General features: G+C 35.2%; 1 protein-coding gene across 17 annotated transcripts in view; it reads right to left on the minus strand.

The window, feature by feature from the left end:
* CHD9 (chromodomain helicase DNA binding protein 9) overlaps positions 1 to 16513 on the minus strand; it is a 222631-nt gene that overhangs the window by 94457 nt on the left and 111661 nt on the right. For 13 of the 17 annotated variants that reach the window (XM_047711790.1, XM_047711799.1, XM_047711795.1 and 10 more), the window contains one exon: positions 7020 to 7351. In XM_047711790.1, the coding sequence (XP_047567746.1) occupies positions 7020 to 7351 (332 nt within the window). Of the gene's footprint in view, positions 1 to 7019; positions 7352 to 8143; positions 8391 to 8504; positions 8916 to 16513 lie in introns of those variants that run through there. The other 4 variants (XM_047711803.1, XM_047711801.1, XM_047711804.1 and 1 more) reach the window with 4 other exon arrangements.

Genomic DNA, 16513 nt, shown 5'->3' on the forward strand with positions numbered 1-16513 from the left:
ATTAAAGGGCTCTGTTATCAACGTTAGCAAATTGCAGCAACAGACACTCTGGCAAGTAAAAGGACTAAATAGCAAAACATAGCTTGTTTCACACAGCAAAGGGCAATTTCAAACTAAGTATAAATTTGAAATGTTAATTCATTTGCACTAGGAAACCTCCGTGTTTATACTTGACATCTATATTTGATTTTCAGATGTAATTTATGCACTCATCTGAATCCTGCCCACATGTTTACTAGTAGAGGCTGGGTAACAAGCTCCATTCTCCAGTGTCAATCTGTAATTGCCCCCTGTTGATTCTCTCATTGCAATAATTGGACAAACAATGAATCTTCCCCAATTAGTCCATTTGTTGTAATTAATGCATCCAATTCATCATAAGTGACGGGAACAAGCAAAAATACTATTTCACAATATTTTTTTTTTTTTTTTTTTTGCAAGCCAAATGAAAGACACTGTGGCTATTTTTTTTTTAAGATTTTTTTTATTTTTTATTTATTTATTTATTTTTATTTGACAGATAGAAATCACAGGTAGGCAGCGAGGCAGGCAGAGAGAGAGAGGAGGAAGCGGGCTCCCTGCCGAGCAGAGGGACCGATGCGGGGCTCAATCCCAGGACCCTGGAATCATGACACGAGCTGAAGACAGAGGCTTTAACCCACTGAGCCACCCAGGCGCCCCCACTGTGGCTATTTTTAAAGTCATAAAATATAAACTTAAAAAAAAAAAAAACCACTTTAAATCTGGTGAAATTTCTCCATTTTAAGGGTCAACTCAAGACTCCAGCTTAAACTCCTCTGGGAAAAGCAAGTTTTAAAAGGGTCCTTTATTTTAGTTAATCCTTCAGTTTGTGAAAGTAACATTGTCTTGTATGCTTTTGGTAACTTGGACTATAAATTACTTCCTGTTTAAGGGCAGATAGGATTTTTTTTAAAAAGTTGAATTCACTGAGTCGTTTCATACAGTTACTAGGGATACAAGTATTAGCTAGGTATTAATAATCATGGTCAATATATTAACAAAGTTTCTTATTCCTAAAAATTACTTCTTTTTTAAAAAGAGAAAAGGGTGTTTACGTTGAAAAATATGGACCGAGTAGGAGCATTAAATCAAAAACTTTATGTCCATGGTTCTAAGATACATATTATTTTCCCCATATATTAACATCTATGAAATCAAGATTCATTTAATACTCAAACACGTGCCATAGTTTTAACTGGCAATATTTTTTTTTCTTTCTTACTGACACATAAAATAATGGCATGCCTTGGGGCGCCTGGGTGGCTCAGTGGGTTAAGCCTCTGCCTTCGGCTCAGGTCATGATCCCAGGGTCCTGGGATCGAGCCCCACATTGGGCTCTCTGCTCCACGGGAAGCCTGCTTCCCCCTCTCTCTGCCTACCTCTCTACTTGTGACCTCTGTCAAATAAATAAATAAAATCTTTAAAAAAAAATAATGGCATGCCTTATAATCAATGATATCTTAGATTCAATGAAATACAACACATTATTTGCTAACGACAGACCTTACTAATACACATTTTATGTAAAGGTATAGTTCTTAAAAATGGAACTGCAAATCTTCATTGAATTCATAACAAATATTATAGGCCGTATCAATTCTTTCTACAGATGAATGTGTTTCAGATTTTCACTGAGTTTGAGCTTAGATGTAAGGAGGGAAGTCAATAAAACATTTTACCTGCTTGACATTTAAAAATGATAGAACCTCTAAAGACTACTAATTGCATATGATTAATAACCTTAAAAAATGTAATAAATTTATACCATATATTTTTCAGGGTTTTTTTTGTCAGATGCCAAGAAACAATTAATTAATATATTTGTATTTTATCCAGATATTAAATTCTTATTTTGAATACATGCAATCAGGGTCTCATTTGTTACTTTATTAACATGGACTATGAAGTGAAAATTCCCAATTTCTGATGACCCATTATATTTTCCCTCAGATTTTGTTAATTCATTTTTCCCTTATATATTTTATTTAGATGTAAATGTATCTCTACAGACATGCATATGGACAAACTTACATGTTAGTTTTATTTTAAAAACACACATACATATATATGTATATATACAATGCAAGGTAATTAATAAATGTTATTTTCCTTCTTTCTTTTTGGGGACTCAAACTATAGCAAAAAAGGGCACAATATAATTTCAGAATTATGTTTTATTGTTTTCCTTATATATGATGTCCTTAATTTTTCTTCCTTTTTTTTTTTTTTAGATTTTATTCATGTATTTACGAGAGAGAGAGAGAGAGAGAGAGATGTGCACAAGCAGGGGGAACAGTAGGCAGAGGGAGAAGCAAGCTCCTGGCTGAGGGAAGAGCCCAATGCAGGACTCGATCGTAGGCCCTTGGAATGATAACCTGAGACAAAGGCAGAGGCCCAACCAACTGAGCCACCCATGAGTCCCAACATCCTTAATTTCTGCTTGAATTTGATAAATACTCCTTAACTCAGAGTTTTCTGCTTTCACTCAAGAGAAAAGCTACTTCTAGCCACCCAATGCCTAGCATATAGAAAGAATAATTATGAATACAAAAAAGAAAACAATAAGTTTAATCATGAAGGGCTGATTAAATTTATAGGGCCACAAAATATTTTAAGTACCAAAATCATTCTACCTATGCCAATCCAACAATCTGTAACACACAGAAGTAAGTTCTAATTGACAACATGGAAACATAATTTAAATGTTAAAGTTATACACCATAAATTTAAAAATGCTCTTATTAAATGTGATATACTACTATATAATCTCAGATAGAACCATAAGAAAATTCCGAAGTCTTAGAATGAATTTATTTTATTTTATTTTATTTTTTTAAAGATTTTATTTATTTATTTGACAGAGAGATCACAAGCAGGCAGAGAGGCAGGCAGAGAGAGGAGGAAGCAGGCTCCCTGCTGAGCAGAGAGCCCCATGCGGGGCTCGATCCCAGGACTCTGAGATCATGACCTGAGCCCAAGGCAGCGGCTTAACCCACTGAGCCACCCAGGCGCCCCTAGAATGAATTTATTTTAGACTCTAACGCTCTACTATTACTAAACCATTAGCTATGTCCCTGTGGTTTCAGTGAAGGATTAGCTTGCCATTTCTATTTTTGATTTAACAAATCAAATTCAGCCATTTGGTAACATTTAATATTTAATCTCTTACTCATTCATTCATTTATTCCACAAAATTCATTCCATTCCATTCATGGAGCATCTTAATACTAAAGAAGTATCTGCTACTCTAGTTGAAAGGCAGCTTGTTAGAACCTGACTGCCAAGATCATGACCAACATTAAAATAGAAAAAGGCTGTTTCCCTACTTCACTTCGTTATTTTACACCTGCCGTTTCCATTTCAACTCACACCCTTCCACATAATTGCAAATTGCAAACAAAATTCACCTCTCCTAAATGCTACCCTAGCTACCTGATAAACAGAAGCATGCTCATATGAAAAAAGCCATTAATAAGTTAAACTACTACCCCTCTTAACAATTAGCAACTGTTTTAGTTTTTCTGCTTGATTTTTTTTTTAAAGTAGACGTGCTACCGAAGTGAGCACTGTTCTGCCTAACTTTTTAACTGGTCCTATCTTGGAAAAGAGCCTTAATGGAAAGAGAACTCAGGCAGACCAGTGAAACTTTAGGCTTGAAGAAAGGGGTGTGACTCCTGGCGGCAGCCTTCTCCCTAAATAGCTGCATGCTATTTATGATTTCAGAGGATAACGACTAACGTTTATTAAATTCCAGGTACTGCTCCATATGCTTTAAATGCTGTTAAATCATTTCATCCCCAAAATAACACCATGAGGCAAGTACTATCATTATCCCCTTTTTACACAGGAAGAAATTAAAGGTTGGAAGAAATTAAAGGTTGAAGAAATTAATTAATAAATTAAAGGTTGGAGAAATTAAGTATTTGTCCAGGGTCACACTGCTTGTAGGTGACAAAACTGGGATTTGAACAAATGCTCCTGGCTCCAAAGCCAACGATCCTAACCCAATTAGCACACTGTGTGACAATGTAACTCACAGAGGTGTAAAGATGAAATGAGACTGTACTCAAGTGCTCAGAAAAGGGCCCTTTTCTCCTTGTATTTTTTAAAAAATTAATCTACAAGAGTAGCAGAAATGATAAAAAGGTTTCAAACACACTAGCAAGCAGAAGCAGTACTAGTTTTCCTCTTTCTCCGTATCAAACTACACGTGTGGGTGAAATGACCAGCAGCTCTGACTATACATCAACCATAGCTTAGTGTTTACAAATGTAGCTACTCTCAGAATTTCTGTTTCACTGCTGGCGGTTAAGCTCCAGCATACATTCCCTTCAACTTTATCTGGTATTTGTCTTTTGATAGTGGCAATAGCCCAATTCTTCTCAAATGAACAAAAATAAAATTTTCACACACAAAAATGTTTAATATATCATAAAATACTGTTAATTAAAATTACACAACCTAAACTTAACTATTTAAATGACTTCACAGAAATTTAAGAATTGTCAAATTCAAAATTTAAATATACCAGCTTATTGGAAAGTACAGTAACATTTCAATTGACTAGGATAGGAACTCTAGGTTTTAATGAATTTCATTTCCAACTATGTTCCTCCAACATGACAATCTTTATCTGATAAAGATGACCAAGAAGTCATTGTTTTACTGCAACAGCTTATAAATATATAAGGCAAACCTCCATTTTACTTTATGGGGCTGCAACTTATAAATTCCTCTATCAAAAGGATGCTCTTACACTCTCAGTAAGTTTTTCTCTGGCAACTGCTCAGTGTCTTGCCATGTATTTATCTTTCTAATACAATTTTCACCTATTTTCTCAAGAACACTCTAAACACAACTACTAAATTGATCAATGCTGTGCAATATTAAAATGTTATTAATAATCTACATATTTCTAACAAAAATATAAAGTCACAGAATAAGTCATTCTACTGCAATATATTACTACTCCCTACCATATTCACATGTTTCAAAAATCCAGTTTCTCTCTGTTATGATTGTTTCTAATTTCCCCTTATATACATTGTTTTTCTTTTTTTTTTTTTTAAAGATTTTATTTATTTATTTATTTGACAGAGAGAGAGAGATCACAAGCAGGCAGAGAGGCAGGTAGAGAGAGAGGAGGAAGCAGGCTCCCTGCTGAGCAGAGAGCCCGATGCGGGGCTCGATCCCAGGACCCTGAGATCATGACCTGAGCCGAAGGCAGCGGCTTAACCCACTGAGCCACCCAGGCGCCCCCATTGTTTTTCTTGATGTAGAGAAACGCAACTGATTTCTGTGCATTGATATTATATCCTGACACTTTACTGAATTCCTGTACAAACACATTCACTTCTGGTATCTTTTGCCTCTACCTATTCCCTCCTAAATTTAAACTTTTTTTTTTTTAATATTTTATTTATTTATTTGACAGAGATCACAAGTAGGCAGAGAGGCAGGCAGAGAGAGAGAGAGAGAGAGAGAGAGAGAGAGAGGAGGAAGCAGGCTCCCTCCAGAGCAGAGAGCCCCATGTGGGGCTCGATCCCAGGATCCTATGATCATGACCCGAGCTGAAGGCAGAGGCTTTAACCCACTGAGCCACCCAGGCACCCCCAAATTTAAACTTATTGTAACTTTTGAAGTTTCCCTACCAGTTTCTCTTGGTTTGTGCACTATTTTTTTTAATGCCCGTCCAAATAGTGTATATAAGCACTTTGCCTATGTCTCCATATAAGTTGAAACTAGAAAACTTAAATTATGCTAGTTCTTAATACATTAAAGGATTAAATATGGGATTTCCTAATTAAAACAAGACATAATATTGGAAAAATAAGATACTTTCATGCCAAAACCTTTAAATATAACAGGAGCACAAATTTAACTTTCAAATTTCATTTTTGCTGCCTGCAAATAAAATATGAAAACCACAAACATTAGTCACTGCTCTATTATGACAAGAGAGCCCATGTTATTTAATGGTTTGGACTGAAAGGCATCAGGATATGACAATATAATTCAGTTTGGTGGCTACACTTAAAATGCTGAGAATTAATTTGTTTTACAAATTTGTATTAGTTCTACATATCTATATAATGTATCAATTATTTCTTAAGCAAATGAAGATTTTAATAATAAAGAAATTCTTTACTATGTACTTTGTGTGGAAAAAAACCTGATTAAACACTTTATCTAAAATTTCACATAAAGCCTTCAAAAATGACAAAATATTCTTGCAAAAATAATTCTAAACTGTTGACCTTGGGCTATTTTTACCCTTGCATGCAAAAATTTAAATATGACACAAATATTAACATTATATTTTATTTTTTGAAAATGTATCAGATGAGTAGTCAAATAAAAACACCAAAGATTAATGTGTCCTTCTAGAACAATTCCTTGGCCTTATAATTGTCTTGGAGCGTTAAATCCTTACCTGGCCTCTTTATTACATAAAGTAAATCAGAAAGACAGTGAGGGAGTAGACCAGGAAGAGCGGAGAGCTCCTCATAGTTGATTTAAATGGTCTTAGTTTTCTTGTCATTCCATTTAATCCAAAGTTGTGGGTTTATGAGAAAGGACTGTATCTCACATTTCCAAACTATAAGCTGCCCAATGAAGTACAACTAAGAGGTAAAGAAATCTTATCCAAGATTTCAATGCACTTTCTGTAAAGAAAGTGAATTTGGAATGGGCACAACAATGGGTTTGGTTTTGTTTTCCTTTTTCCATTTTATGTATGAAATATTTTCCTACTTTAAATGCCTTTTACTAACATTAACGTACAATAAGCTATGATAGCAGAATTGTAAAATTCAGTAAATCTTGGAATATTCCCCAATTCATTCAAAAAAGGAAATAAGGTACACACAGAATCTAACAACTTAAAACTTCAAAGAGGAAGTTAATACATTACACACAAATCAAAAGTAAAAGATGAAACAGACTGTGCTTTGACAAAAAAATTCAAAGGAATTAAATTTAATTCTCAACCAACTTACCCAATTTTCGTCTTCTCTTTTAACTTAGAACAAGTTTTTGTTTTTTTGCTCTCTTTGTCCTTTGGCTTCGATTTCATCCGTCTACCTTTCTTTTCTTCTTTTCCTTCAACTGAAGCACTAGGAAAGTTTTCAGGACTCATTACTCGAGGAATATTGCGTTCCCCACGTTCCTTTGCTTTTGCTATGGCCTCTGATATTATCCGATTAGCCTTTTCTTGCTTGCTTTCTGATTCCACTTTTTTTCTCTGCTTCTTCTCGGACATGATCCTCACCTGGGTATTCTGCAACTTAGTATATGTCCCAGAACCATCACTCTTCTTGGAAGATGGAGGCTAGAGAAATCAGAATACTTTTTATACAATGTATCAAAGTACAACAAGACAATTAACAATTAACATAAATAAATAAACATTTAAAATTATGCTTCAAGTAAAATATGTGAGCCAGTATGTGAGTGCTACAAACAAATTTAAAATTAAAACAGTTTGCTGATCTGGACATTAGTGTAGGTATAAAATAAAAAGCTCAACTACTGCTTTTAAAAATGAAGGTTAAAGAAGGATAATGTAGATTCACTGATATTTTCACAGCGTTCTTGATTAGTTGATTCAAATTCTGTCCTGTAAACACTCTGTGCATTTGAAATAAGTCTTTTCTTTCCTCCTCAGGACTCCAGAACTCTGAAAATTATTAATAAATTTAAAATAGCAATTTTAATTTAGAGTGACTACTCCTTGGTTTATTATAATTTTTAGAAATCTAAAGCTTCTCTGTTTTACAAGAAATTAGAACTAGAACCTGAAATCACTTAAATCATTTTTTAAATGTGCAATCTATGCAGAAACATAGCTAGTTAGTAAACAGACATTCCCATACTTAAAATTAGAGAAAGTTTTAGTTTTTCCGTGAAGGAGTTAAATGTGAATTTTTTTCTCTTTCTATATCATAATCATTTGGCTCAAGCAATTCTGGAAAAAAAAACCCAAGTTTTACAGTTTGACGTTAAAATTATTAATATTTTAGCAATATCACAGGAAGCAGTTGAACAGCATTTAAAAAAAGAATCTCTTCTTCAAACACGCATTCACCCATAGACTTAGATCACAGTTTTGTTATGCTCTTACCCGTAAACATGCCTCTGACTACAGCAAAGGAAAAAACCACCAGGAATCTCCACACACATTCTCATGCTGATTCCAGTGTGCTTCACTGGGTATCTTTTCTATACCTGCCTCATCAAAGGGTTCATAGCAGTGCTGCAGCACTGGGAAAGGAAGGAGGGTTTAGAACGCTGACTAAAATGCCACCTTAAGGCCTACAGGCTGTAACAAATAACCGAGACTCGAGAAAACAGCAACAAGCTCAAGATGGCGATGCAGTACGACTCCCGCAGCAGCAGCCAGTAATAAGGAAGGTTATTCAATCCCATTAGCCTTTTAGCCCAAAGAACCCCTCCTCCTCCCACTCATTCAGGCTTTCACTTACCCTTCCTCTTGGCCTCTTCACTGAAGACATTTTTGGCGTCAGACAAAGGCTTGCCCTCTGCTTTTCACCACCCCAGGCAGTGCTCAAGAAAAAAGCATTGAAAGAAGATTCCTAAATGGCCTATTTAGCAAGCTGCAACCAAGAGATGCACAACCCTCCACAAACACACATTGTGATTTATCAACACATTTCTGCCTTGGCAAGTTTATATCCACGGTTCATCCTATTTAGGTATGAAAAAGGCCGTACACCGCTCCTAAAGAGCTGAGTTTCCTCAATAGCTGTAAGCAGATAGCCAGATTCCAACAAAGCACAGAAAGAAATGAATGCACAAAGCATCAAAATGCATCAGCATGAATATTAGAGATGTCGTTAAAAATACTGACTCCTTCTGCGGAAGTAGGCCAGCAGATGGTGCTACCAGTTATTATTCCATTAGACTCTGCAATTTAACCCCCGATGGACTGTTCTTCCCTCCGTGTAACACATTAACTCTTGCTCTGCCACTTCCTGCAGTCAAGTTTTTAAAAAAACACCTAAAACCTGATTTTAAGAGCTCATCTGAAAACTAAAACTGTGGCGAAACGGCTTTATGTAGCTATCAATATTAACAAACAAAATCCGGTGCAATTTTTACTGGAGAAAATTACTTTTCTCCAGGATACCATAAAATACTGGAAGTAGGAAAAGAGCCGACGTGGAGCAAAGGGTTAAGGAGCAGGTCATGCAAATGAACACAGAACAAGTGACTTCTCTTTAAGAAATTAGATAAGTTCTCTTCTGATTCTTCTAACAAAAAGCTAACAACGTTACTTTTCAGACAGACGAAGCTATTTTCATTTAAATTCTAAAGAGAAGTTTAAGATTTCGATAAAAACACAGGAGAGCTGTCAGTATGCCCACAGAGAATAAATAACAACACTTATATTTTTTCCTTATTTAAACCTGGAGAAATACATTAGTTTATTTTCCTAACATAAAAAGACTCATAAAACCTTTCTGACCTTTACCCTTCATAATCTATTTTAACTGAACAGTGGAGTTTTTCAGATAAAATTCTAGTTTCAGTTGCTGGCTAAAAATAAATAACAAGTCCTCCTGAATTTCAGGAACTTTTCTTTCTGTAAAAAGTCAAGACTGTTTTAATAAGTAATGCCCTAACATACCTAAAACAAAATTTTCACTGCTTCAAAATTCAAGTTTACTTCTTTATTAATACCATGTTTTTCAGTTGGTTCTGGAAAGTTATATGATATTTCTATCAAAGAACATTTTTTGTTTCTTTCCTTTTAAGCACCACAGGTCTCAGAATGGAGAAACATTATATGACCAATGTCCAGGAAAGACCAATCTGGGCAGCAGGGGAAGAAATTAAAGTTTAGAGAACCACTAATGGCAAGGAAAGGACCTGACTGTCCTGAGAGGTCGTTCATAAGAACCAATGAGTAAGGGCTAACACTTAGTGCATACTAAGTGCCAGGTACTACTCTAAGTATTTTTCACATAATAACTCAATCTGGAACAGTAACAGGGAAATGGCAATAATGGAGAGAAGAGGAGTAGCAAATGGTAGATGTACTCTTACAGCGGTATTACAAAATGCTAGAACAACCTGAGCACAAAAGCAAAAAAAGTCATATTGATAACAATAGTAGTAAGAGCTAGCACATATTTAATCCTTTCTGTATTCTAGGCACTATTCTTCATTATGTGTGTGTATGTGTGTGTGTGTGTGTGTGTGTGTATATATATATATATATTTCAATCTTTAAAACAACCCTGTGAGGTATATATATACTTATAGCTGAGGATACTGATATATGAAGAAGTAACTCACCCCAGATCACCTGGTGAAGCAGGGATTAAAAGGCAAAGAGCCTTGTTATGAGCACCAGCCTCCTAATCATATGTGGTTCAAACAGCATAATGTACACAGATTGATCTGAATACAAAAGAAGCCAGACGACTTTCTCAAAATTGCAGAGACACTAGCAATAAAGCTAGGATGAAATGAATTTTTTCCTGTGCCCTTTCCAAGATGTAGAAATCAATTAGATACGGGCAGGTAAAGAGCAGGGAGCATAAATGCGGAGTTTCTAGACAAAGTGCTGGTTTAGGAGAAGGTAAAAGAAATAGGATATCTAGTCAAGAAAGGATGTGTTTATGTGTGCAATAAGTTTAAAAGCTCTAGTAACTGAAAATTTGTGAAGACTGGATCCTCAGGGAGGTCAGGGCTAGAATGGAAGATGTCAATTCTCTTGTTTTCTTTCAATATCCTTAACTCACTGATCCTATCCTCAGAACCTAGGATGATTTCCAAAATATCTCATTTCTCCCATTAAAGCTTTTCCATTCTATTACTTGACTCAAAATCCCAATTATTTAACAATAAATCTTAATAGTAAACAACAGTAATGAAATCCATGGTCAAGTATTTCTTCTGCTATTAGAAGACAGTATTCTTTTTTAAGATTGTATTTATTTATTTGATAGAGAGAGAGAGAGATCACAAGTAGGCAGAGGCCGGCAGAGAGAGAGAGGGGAAAGCAGGCTTCCCACTGAGCAGGGAGCCTGATGCGGGTCTTGATCCCAGGACCCTAAGATCATGACCTGGGCTGAAGGCAGATGCTTAACCATCTGAGCCACCCTGGTGCCCCTAGAAGACAGTATTTTAAAATTATATTCCCACAGAACATCCATACTGAGGTGTTAAGTAAAACATTTTTAATGTAGGTCATTTCCCAATCCACACATATATCACAAACATGCAAACGGGTAGCTGATATGCTTTTTTTCAATGCCACAGTCTTTCTCTTTTCCCTTACATAAACACTCATTAAATTGTCAGCTCTACTTAATTGTATTTTGTTCTATCTTTCTCCCCATTCCACAGCTCCTGCTCTATCAACTTTCCACTTATTATGGTTATGCTGTAGTTATACAGAAAAATATCTTCCTTATCTGTAGGAAATACATATCAAAGTCTTCAGTGGTGATGTAACATCAGGTCTGCAATCTACTTTCCAAAGTGGAAGAATTTCTTTGTACTTCACCTGTGACTTTTCTGTAAGGTTGTCATAGTTTCAAAATACTTTTTTTTTTTAAGCAGAAGTTGTTTAGAAATCAAATATAAAGGCAGAGGTCATACTCCCCCCAAACCTATATGATAAAGGAAAAAAAAACACAAAAACAACAAAAAGGCTTATATATTAGTATCATATCTAAATTTTATAAGACAAAGAAGTCAAAGGGAAACATAATGATGATCTCATATGTGATATATGTTGATAGCAACTGAAAGGAATATATGGAAGATCTGATATATCGTATTTTGCTATGGGGTAAAATCAAGGATTTATGGTATGAGTGTTTTTAAACCACAGCCACAGGTCATGACCTAATAGCAACTCATGATATAAATTTAGTGGGTCCAGACCAGCACTAAAAAACATGAAATAGAGGGGCACCTGGGTGGCTCAGTGGGTTAAAGCCTCTGCCTTCAGTTCGGGTCATGATCCAGGGTCCTGGGATCAAGCCCCGCATTGGGCTCTCTGCTCAGCGGGGAGCCTGCTTCCCCCTCTCTCTCTGTCTGCCTCTCTGCCTACTTGTGATCTCTGTCAAATTAAAAAAAAAAAAAAAAAAAAAAATGAAATAGAACAGAATGAAAAAGTATGATCTCTAGCCTTTATGAATGCCACATATTAGAAAATTAAAAAGCTTTCATACCATCTGTTATATCTTTTTTCCTTCATGACAAAAAGACGCAAAGAAATTTGTTCCAGAAATTAGATGTGCTAAAATCTGAGGGTGAAGTCAGATCTCTCCTTTCTTGGTGGAATGATTATCCCACTTACTCACCCAACCCACACTGGGAATCTGTCCATTTCAAATATTTTAGTTGCATACAAATAATTTATTATTGGCAGGAATGGAAATTATAAATTTCCAAGAAGAAGGGGAGAATAATCACATGGCTACTATACATGTACTATAGGTTACAGTCTCCTCTGTTGGGGGAATGTTCAATTCACATATTTTTATTTATTTACTTACTTACACACTTATTTATATTATTTATTAGAGAGAGAGAACAAGCAAGTGAGCACAAGCAGGGGAGGGGCAGAGATAAGGAGAGAACCAGACTCGACTTGGGGCTTAATCCCAGGACGCTGGGATCAAGACCTGAGCCAAAGACAGATGTTAAACTGACTGAGCCACCCAGGTGCCCCTATTTCACATATTTTTTTTTTTTAAGATTTTATTTATTTATTTGACAGAGAGAGAGAGACCCTAAGTAGGCAGAGACACAGGCGAGGGGTGGGTAAGGGGAAGGGAAGCAGGCTCCCCACTGAGCAGAGAGCCCGATGCAGGGCTTGATCCCAGGACCCTGAGACCATGACTTGAGCTGAAGGCAGAGGCTTAACCCACTGAGCCACCCAGGGGCCCCTATTTCACATATTTTTAAAGTAATATGAAAGACTAAAAGGTCTCAAATATTAAAACAGAAGCAATTTCTTAGTAAGAATAAAAAAAAGAAAAAGGAATTTTCAACAACACAGATAAAACTGTGTGATAGCTAAAAATCTTCCAACCTTTCTCAGGAGAGAGGGCTGCTAAGCTTCAGGCCCCGGGGGTCAGAGTGGACAGAGAGGCTCCAATAGAAGACAATATAAACAGAACAGAGATAGCAAGCCATGAGTGAAAATGAGTGTTACTGCCTGCAGAGACAATGCGGACAAGAGAGCCAATAGGGAAACCCCAAAACACCAAGTTCAAGTAATTGCAGAAGAGGAGCTAATGAAGGAAAACAAACAGCAACCATAAGAATGGTAAGGTCAGTCTCAGCAAAAGGGTGGTGTTATGGAAGCAAGAGGAGAGCATTAAAAATCCTGCAATCAAAAGGAAAGCAAATATAGTAATACGATATTAAAACTTACAAAGCATTTTAGTTCTCTTATTTATGATAAGCCAGTGTGCTAGTTTTAAACCTTTTTAAGAAGAGTTATATTATTTACTTAAATATTCATATAAAACCAACCTTCTAAAAACAATAAATTTGTAGTTTATCTACATAATATGTGCCAAATATGTGCCAAATATTTATCTAATAATATGTGCCAAACATTACTGTGGTGACTTCTTCTGGATTTTATTTATTGCACAGAACATGTTTTTTCCACAAGCCACCAATAAAGACCTGCTTTAAATGAGAAAATAAGGGGAAAAATTGGCCCAAGAGCAAATTATAATCTGTCAAAGACTTTTTCTGAGTTTTACCCTTAGATCTATTTTCAGAGTTTTTGATGGAAGCAAAGCAATTATTTTACTTGCTTTCTTCACATCTGTGAAGTGCCATGTTCACAAACTAAAAGGCCTACTCTCATCTCGTGACCTGTACTAGTACCCAGGTCTCCAGTTCTAGTTAACCATGACATTCTTTTCTTTTTTTAGTGTCATCAATCTCGAACCTTACATCGATAAGGTAATACTATTAGAAGTATTGCCTTTATTTTAATCATCCACATAGCAATTCAGGCAAATAGTACATATTCACAAAAGCTGTATTTTTCTTAATACTAATTTGTTTTATGACTTACAGCAAATACGGAGAGAGAGGGAACATGTTAGAGGACATCATTCGGTATAATCAGCAAAATCAAGAATGTGGGAAACTCTACATATAAATGACTCAGTCTCTTCAGCAAAGGAACAAAACAAAGAGATTTAAGACTAAATGATAAAAGAGAAAAAAAAAAAGAGACACTTAAAATACGTATCAACCAAATGTAATGAGTAGCCCCTGTTTTGATAGGGACCTGAAAAGATCAACTGTAAAAATACATTTATTAAACTACTAGGGAATTTTAACTTAGACCAGATACTTAATTATGAAGGAATTATAATTATTTTTAGGTATAGAACTGATTTTACAGTGGTGTTTTAAAGACAAAAAGTGTTTGACTTCTAGCTATTTAAGTTGAAATATTTATAGATGAAGTGATATGACTGAGATGTGCTTCAAAATAATCCATGGAGGGGGCACCTGGGTGGCTCAGTGAGTAAAGCCTCTGCCTTCAGCTCAGGTCATGGTCTCAGGGTCCTGGGATTGAGCCCTGCATTGGGCTCTCTGGTCAGCAGGGAGCCTGCTTCTACCTCTCTCTGCCTGCCTCTCTGCCTACTTGTGATCTCTCTGTCTCTGTCAAATAAATAAAAAATAACATCTTTAAAAAAGAAAAAAGAAATGTTATATAATAAACTTAAGAAGTTATATGCTAGGAATAACAAATAGCTTGGCATAACAAGAAAAGGTACATGTAGAAAATGATAAGCAACAGGGACTAAAACATAATGGTTTAGATTATCAAAAGTGTTTTAAGTTATGTTAAAATATCTGGACTTTACGCTGAAGGAATGAGGGAATCGATAAATGATTACATATAGAGAAGCGTATCCGATTTTTAGATTTAGGTTGCTAGGCGGTTTTAGTAATAATACCTGAATACTTGATGAAATATTTTATTCATTTATTTATTTTTGAAAACTTTTATTTATTAAAAGGCCATACATGATATGAAAACAAGTAATATTTAACCTTTTATGTTAGTGTGTTGCTTTTTCAATGCTGTATTGTTTAGAAGTTCATCTTTTGCTTCCACATAAATCGAAAGTATATTTCAAAAACATCAAACCATGAAACCTCACAAAGTTTACAACTTACTTGACAATATTAAATATACTGCATTCATCAGTCCATAAATTAGCTACGACACTACAAGTTATGCTCAGCATAATGTTGTTATTTAGGGAACAGGCTCTGGAGTCAGCCAGCCCCAGTTATAGTCCTAGTTTCATCATTCACTTGGGCCTCAGCTTCCTCATCTGTAAAATGGAGATATAACAGTACCTACCTTGTGATATTAGGGCTGTAGTGAGGCCCAGTGGAAAATGTGCTTACTGTGGTGTCTGGCAAACAAACAATCAGAGATGTTAGGTATTACTGTTGTTGTTGCTGTGATGTGACACTGTGCCCGTCTCAGGGATCATCTGTATCAGGGGGTGTATGATGTCAGTATACCTTATTATTCACTAGGGATGTTGACTTTGATTGCTTGGTTAAAGTGGTGTCTACCATGATCTCTACTATAAATCTCTCCTTTTATAATTAATAAGTATCTAAAAGAGAATACAAATATCTTTTTTCTCATATACATTTGCCCAGTAATTCTAGCATGCATTGACAGTTGTTTCCTATAACAATTATTGTGGTATGCAAATTTGCTATTCCTATCATTTTCCCCCATTTTTAATCGAAATTCTACTGTAAATAAAGCTGTCTCTTCTCTCCATTCATTCAGTCAATTGTTTATATATAGCGCATTATTATAATTATTATATTATATATTAATATATAATATCACATATTAATAATTAATAATTACAATATATTAATAACATACATACTATAATTATACTATTATTATATTTATATAGCATATACTACACTATATAGACTCATGGATATTTATTTTATTCTATGAGTTACAATCTGGTACTATGATTATTTACTTGTTCAAATTGTCCCAGCTTTGACCATGTAGAATATGCAAGACCATTGCCAGATAACAATTTAAAATATCACCCCAATTAAAAAATCAAAATATTACAGATAAGTATCACTTTGGTAAATCATATTAACTTCCTATAGCATCTTTCCTAAAATTCTTCTTAGGGGAAAAAAATTAAAAAAAAAAAAAAAGCAAATTTAAGTAATTTCTATAACCAACGTGGGGCTTGAACTCAGGGCCCTGAGATCAAGAGCCACATACTCTCCAACTGAGCCAGATGGGTGTCCTGAAAAGAAATTTTCTAAAAACTTGTTGAATATGTTAATTCACAAACCATTTTACAGCCCAAAAGTTTCCAAAATTTCTGGTGAATTTTCTTATCTCATTTCATGATATTCCTATGTGCTTAAAAATAAAGTCAAATCTTACTTCTAACTGCACATG

The sequence above is a fragment of the Lutra lutra genome, chromosome 17, assembly GCF_902655055.1.
Source record: "Lutra lutra chromosome 17, mLutLut1.2, whole genome shotgun sequence".
NCBI classification, from domain to species: Eukaryota; Metazoa; Chordata; class Mammalia; order Carnivora; family Mustelidae; genus Lutra; species Lutra lutra.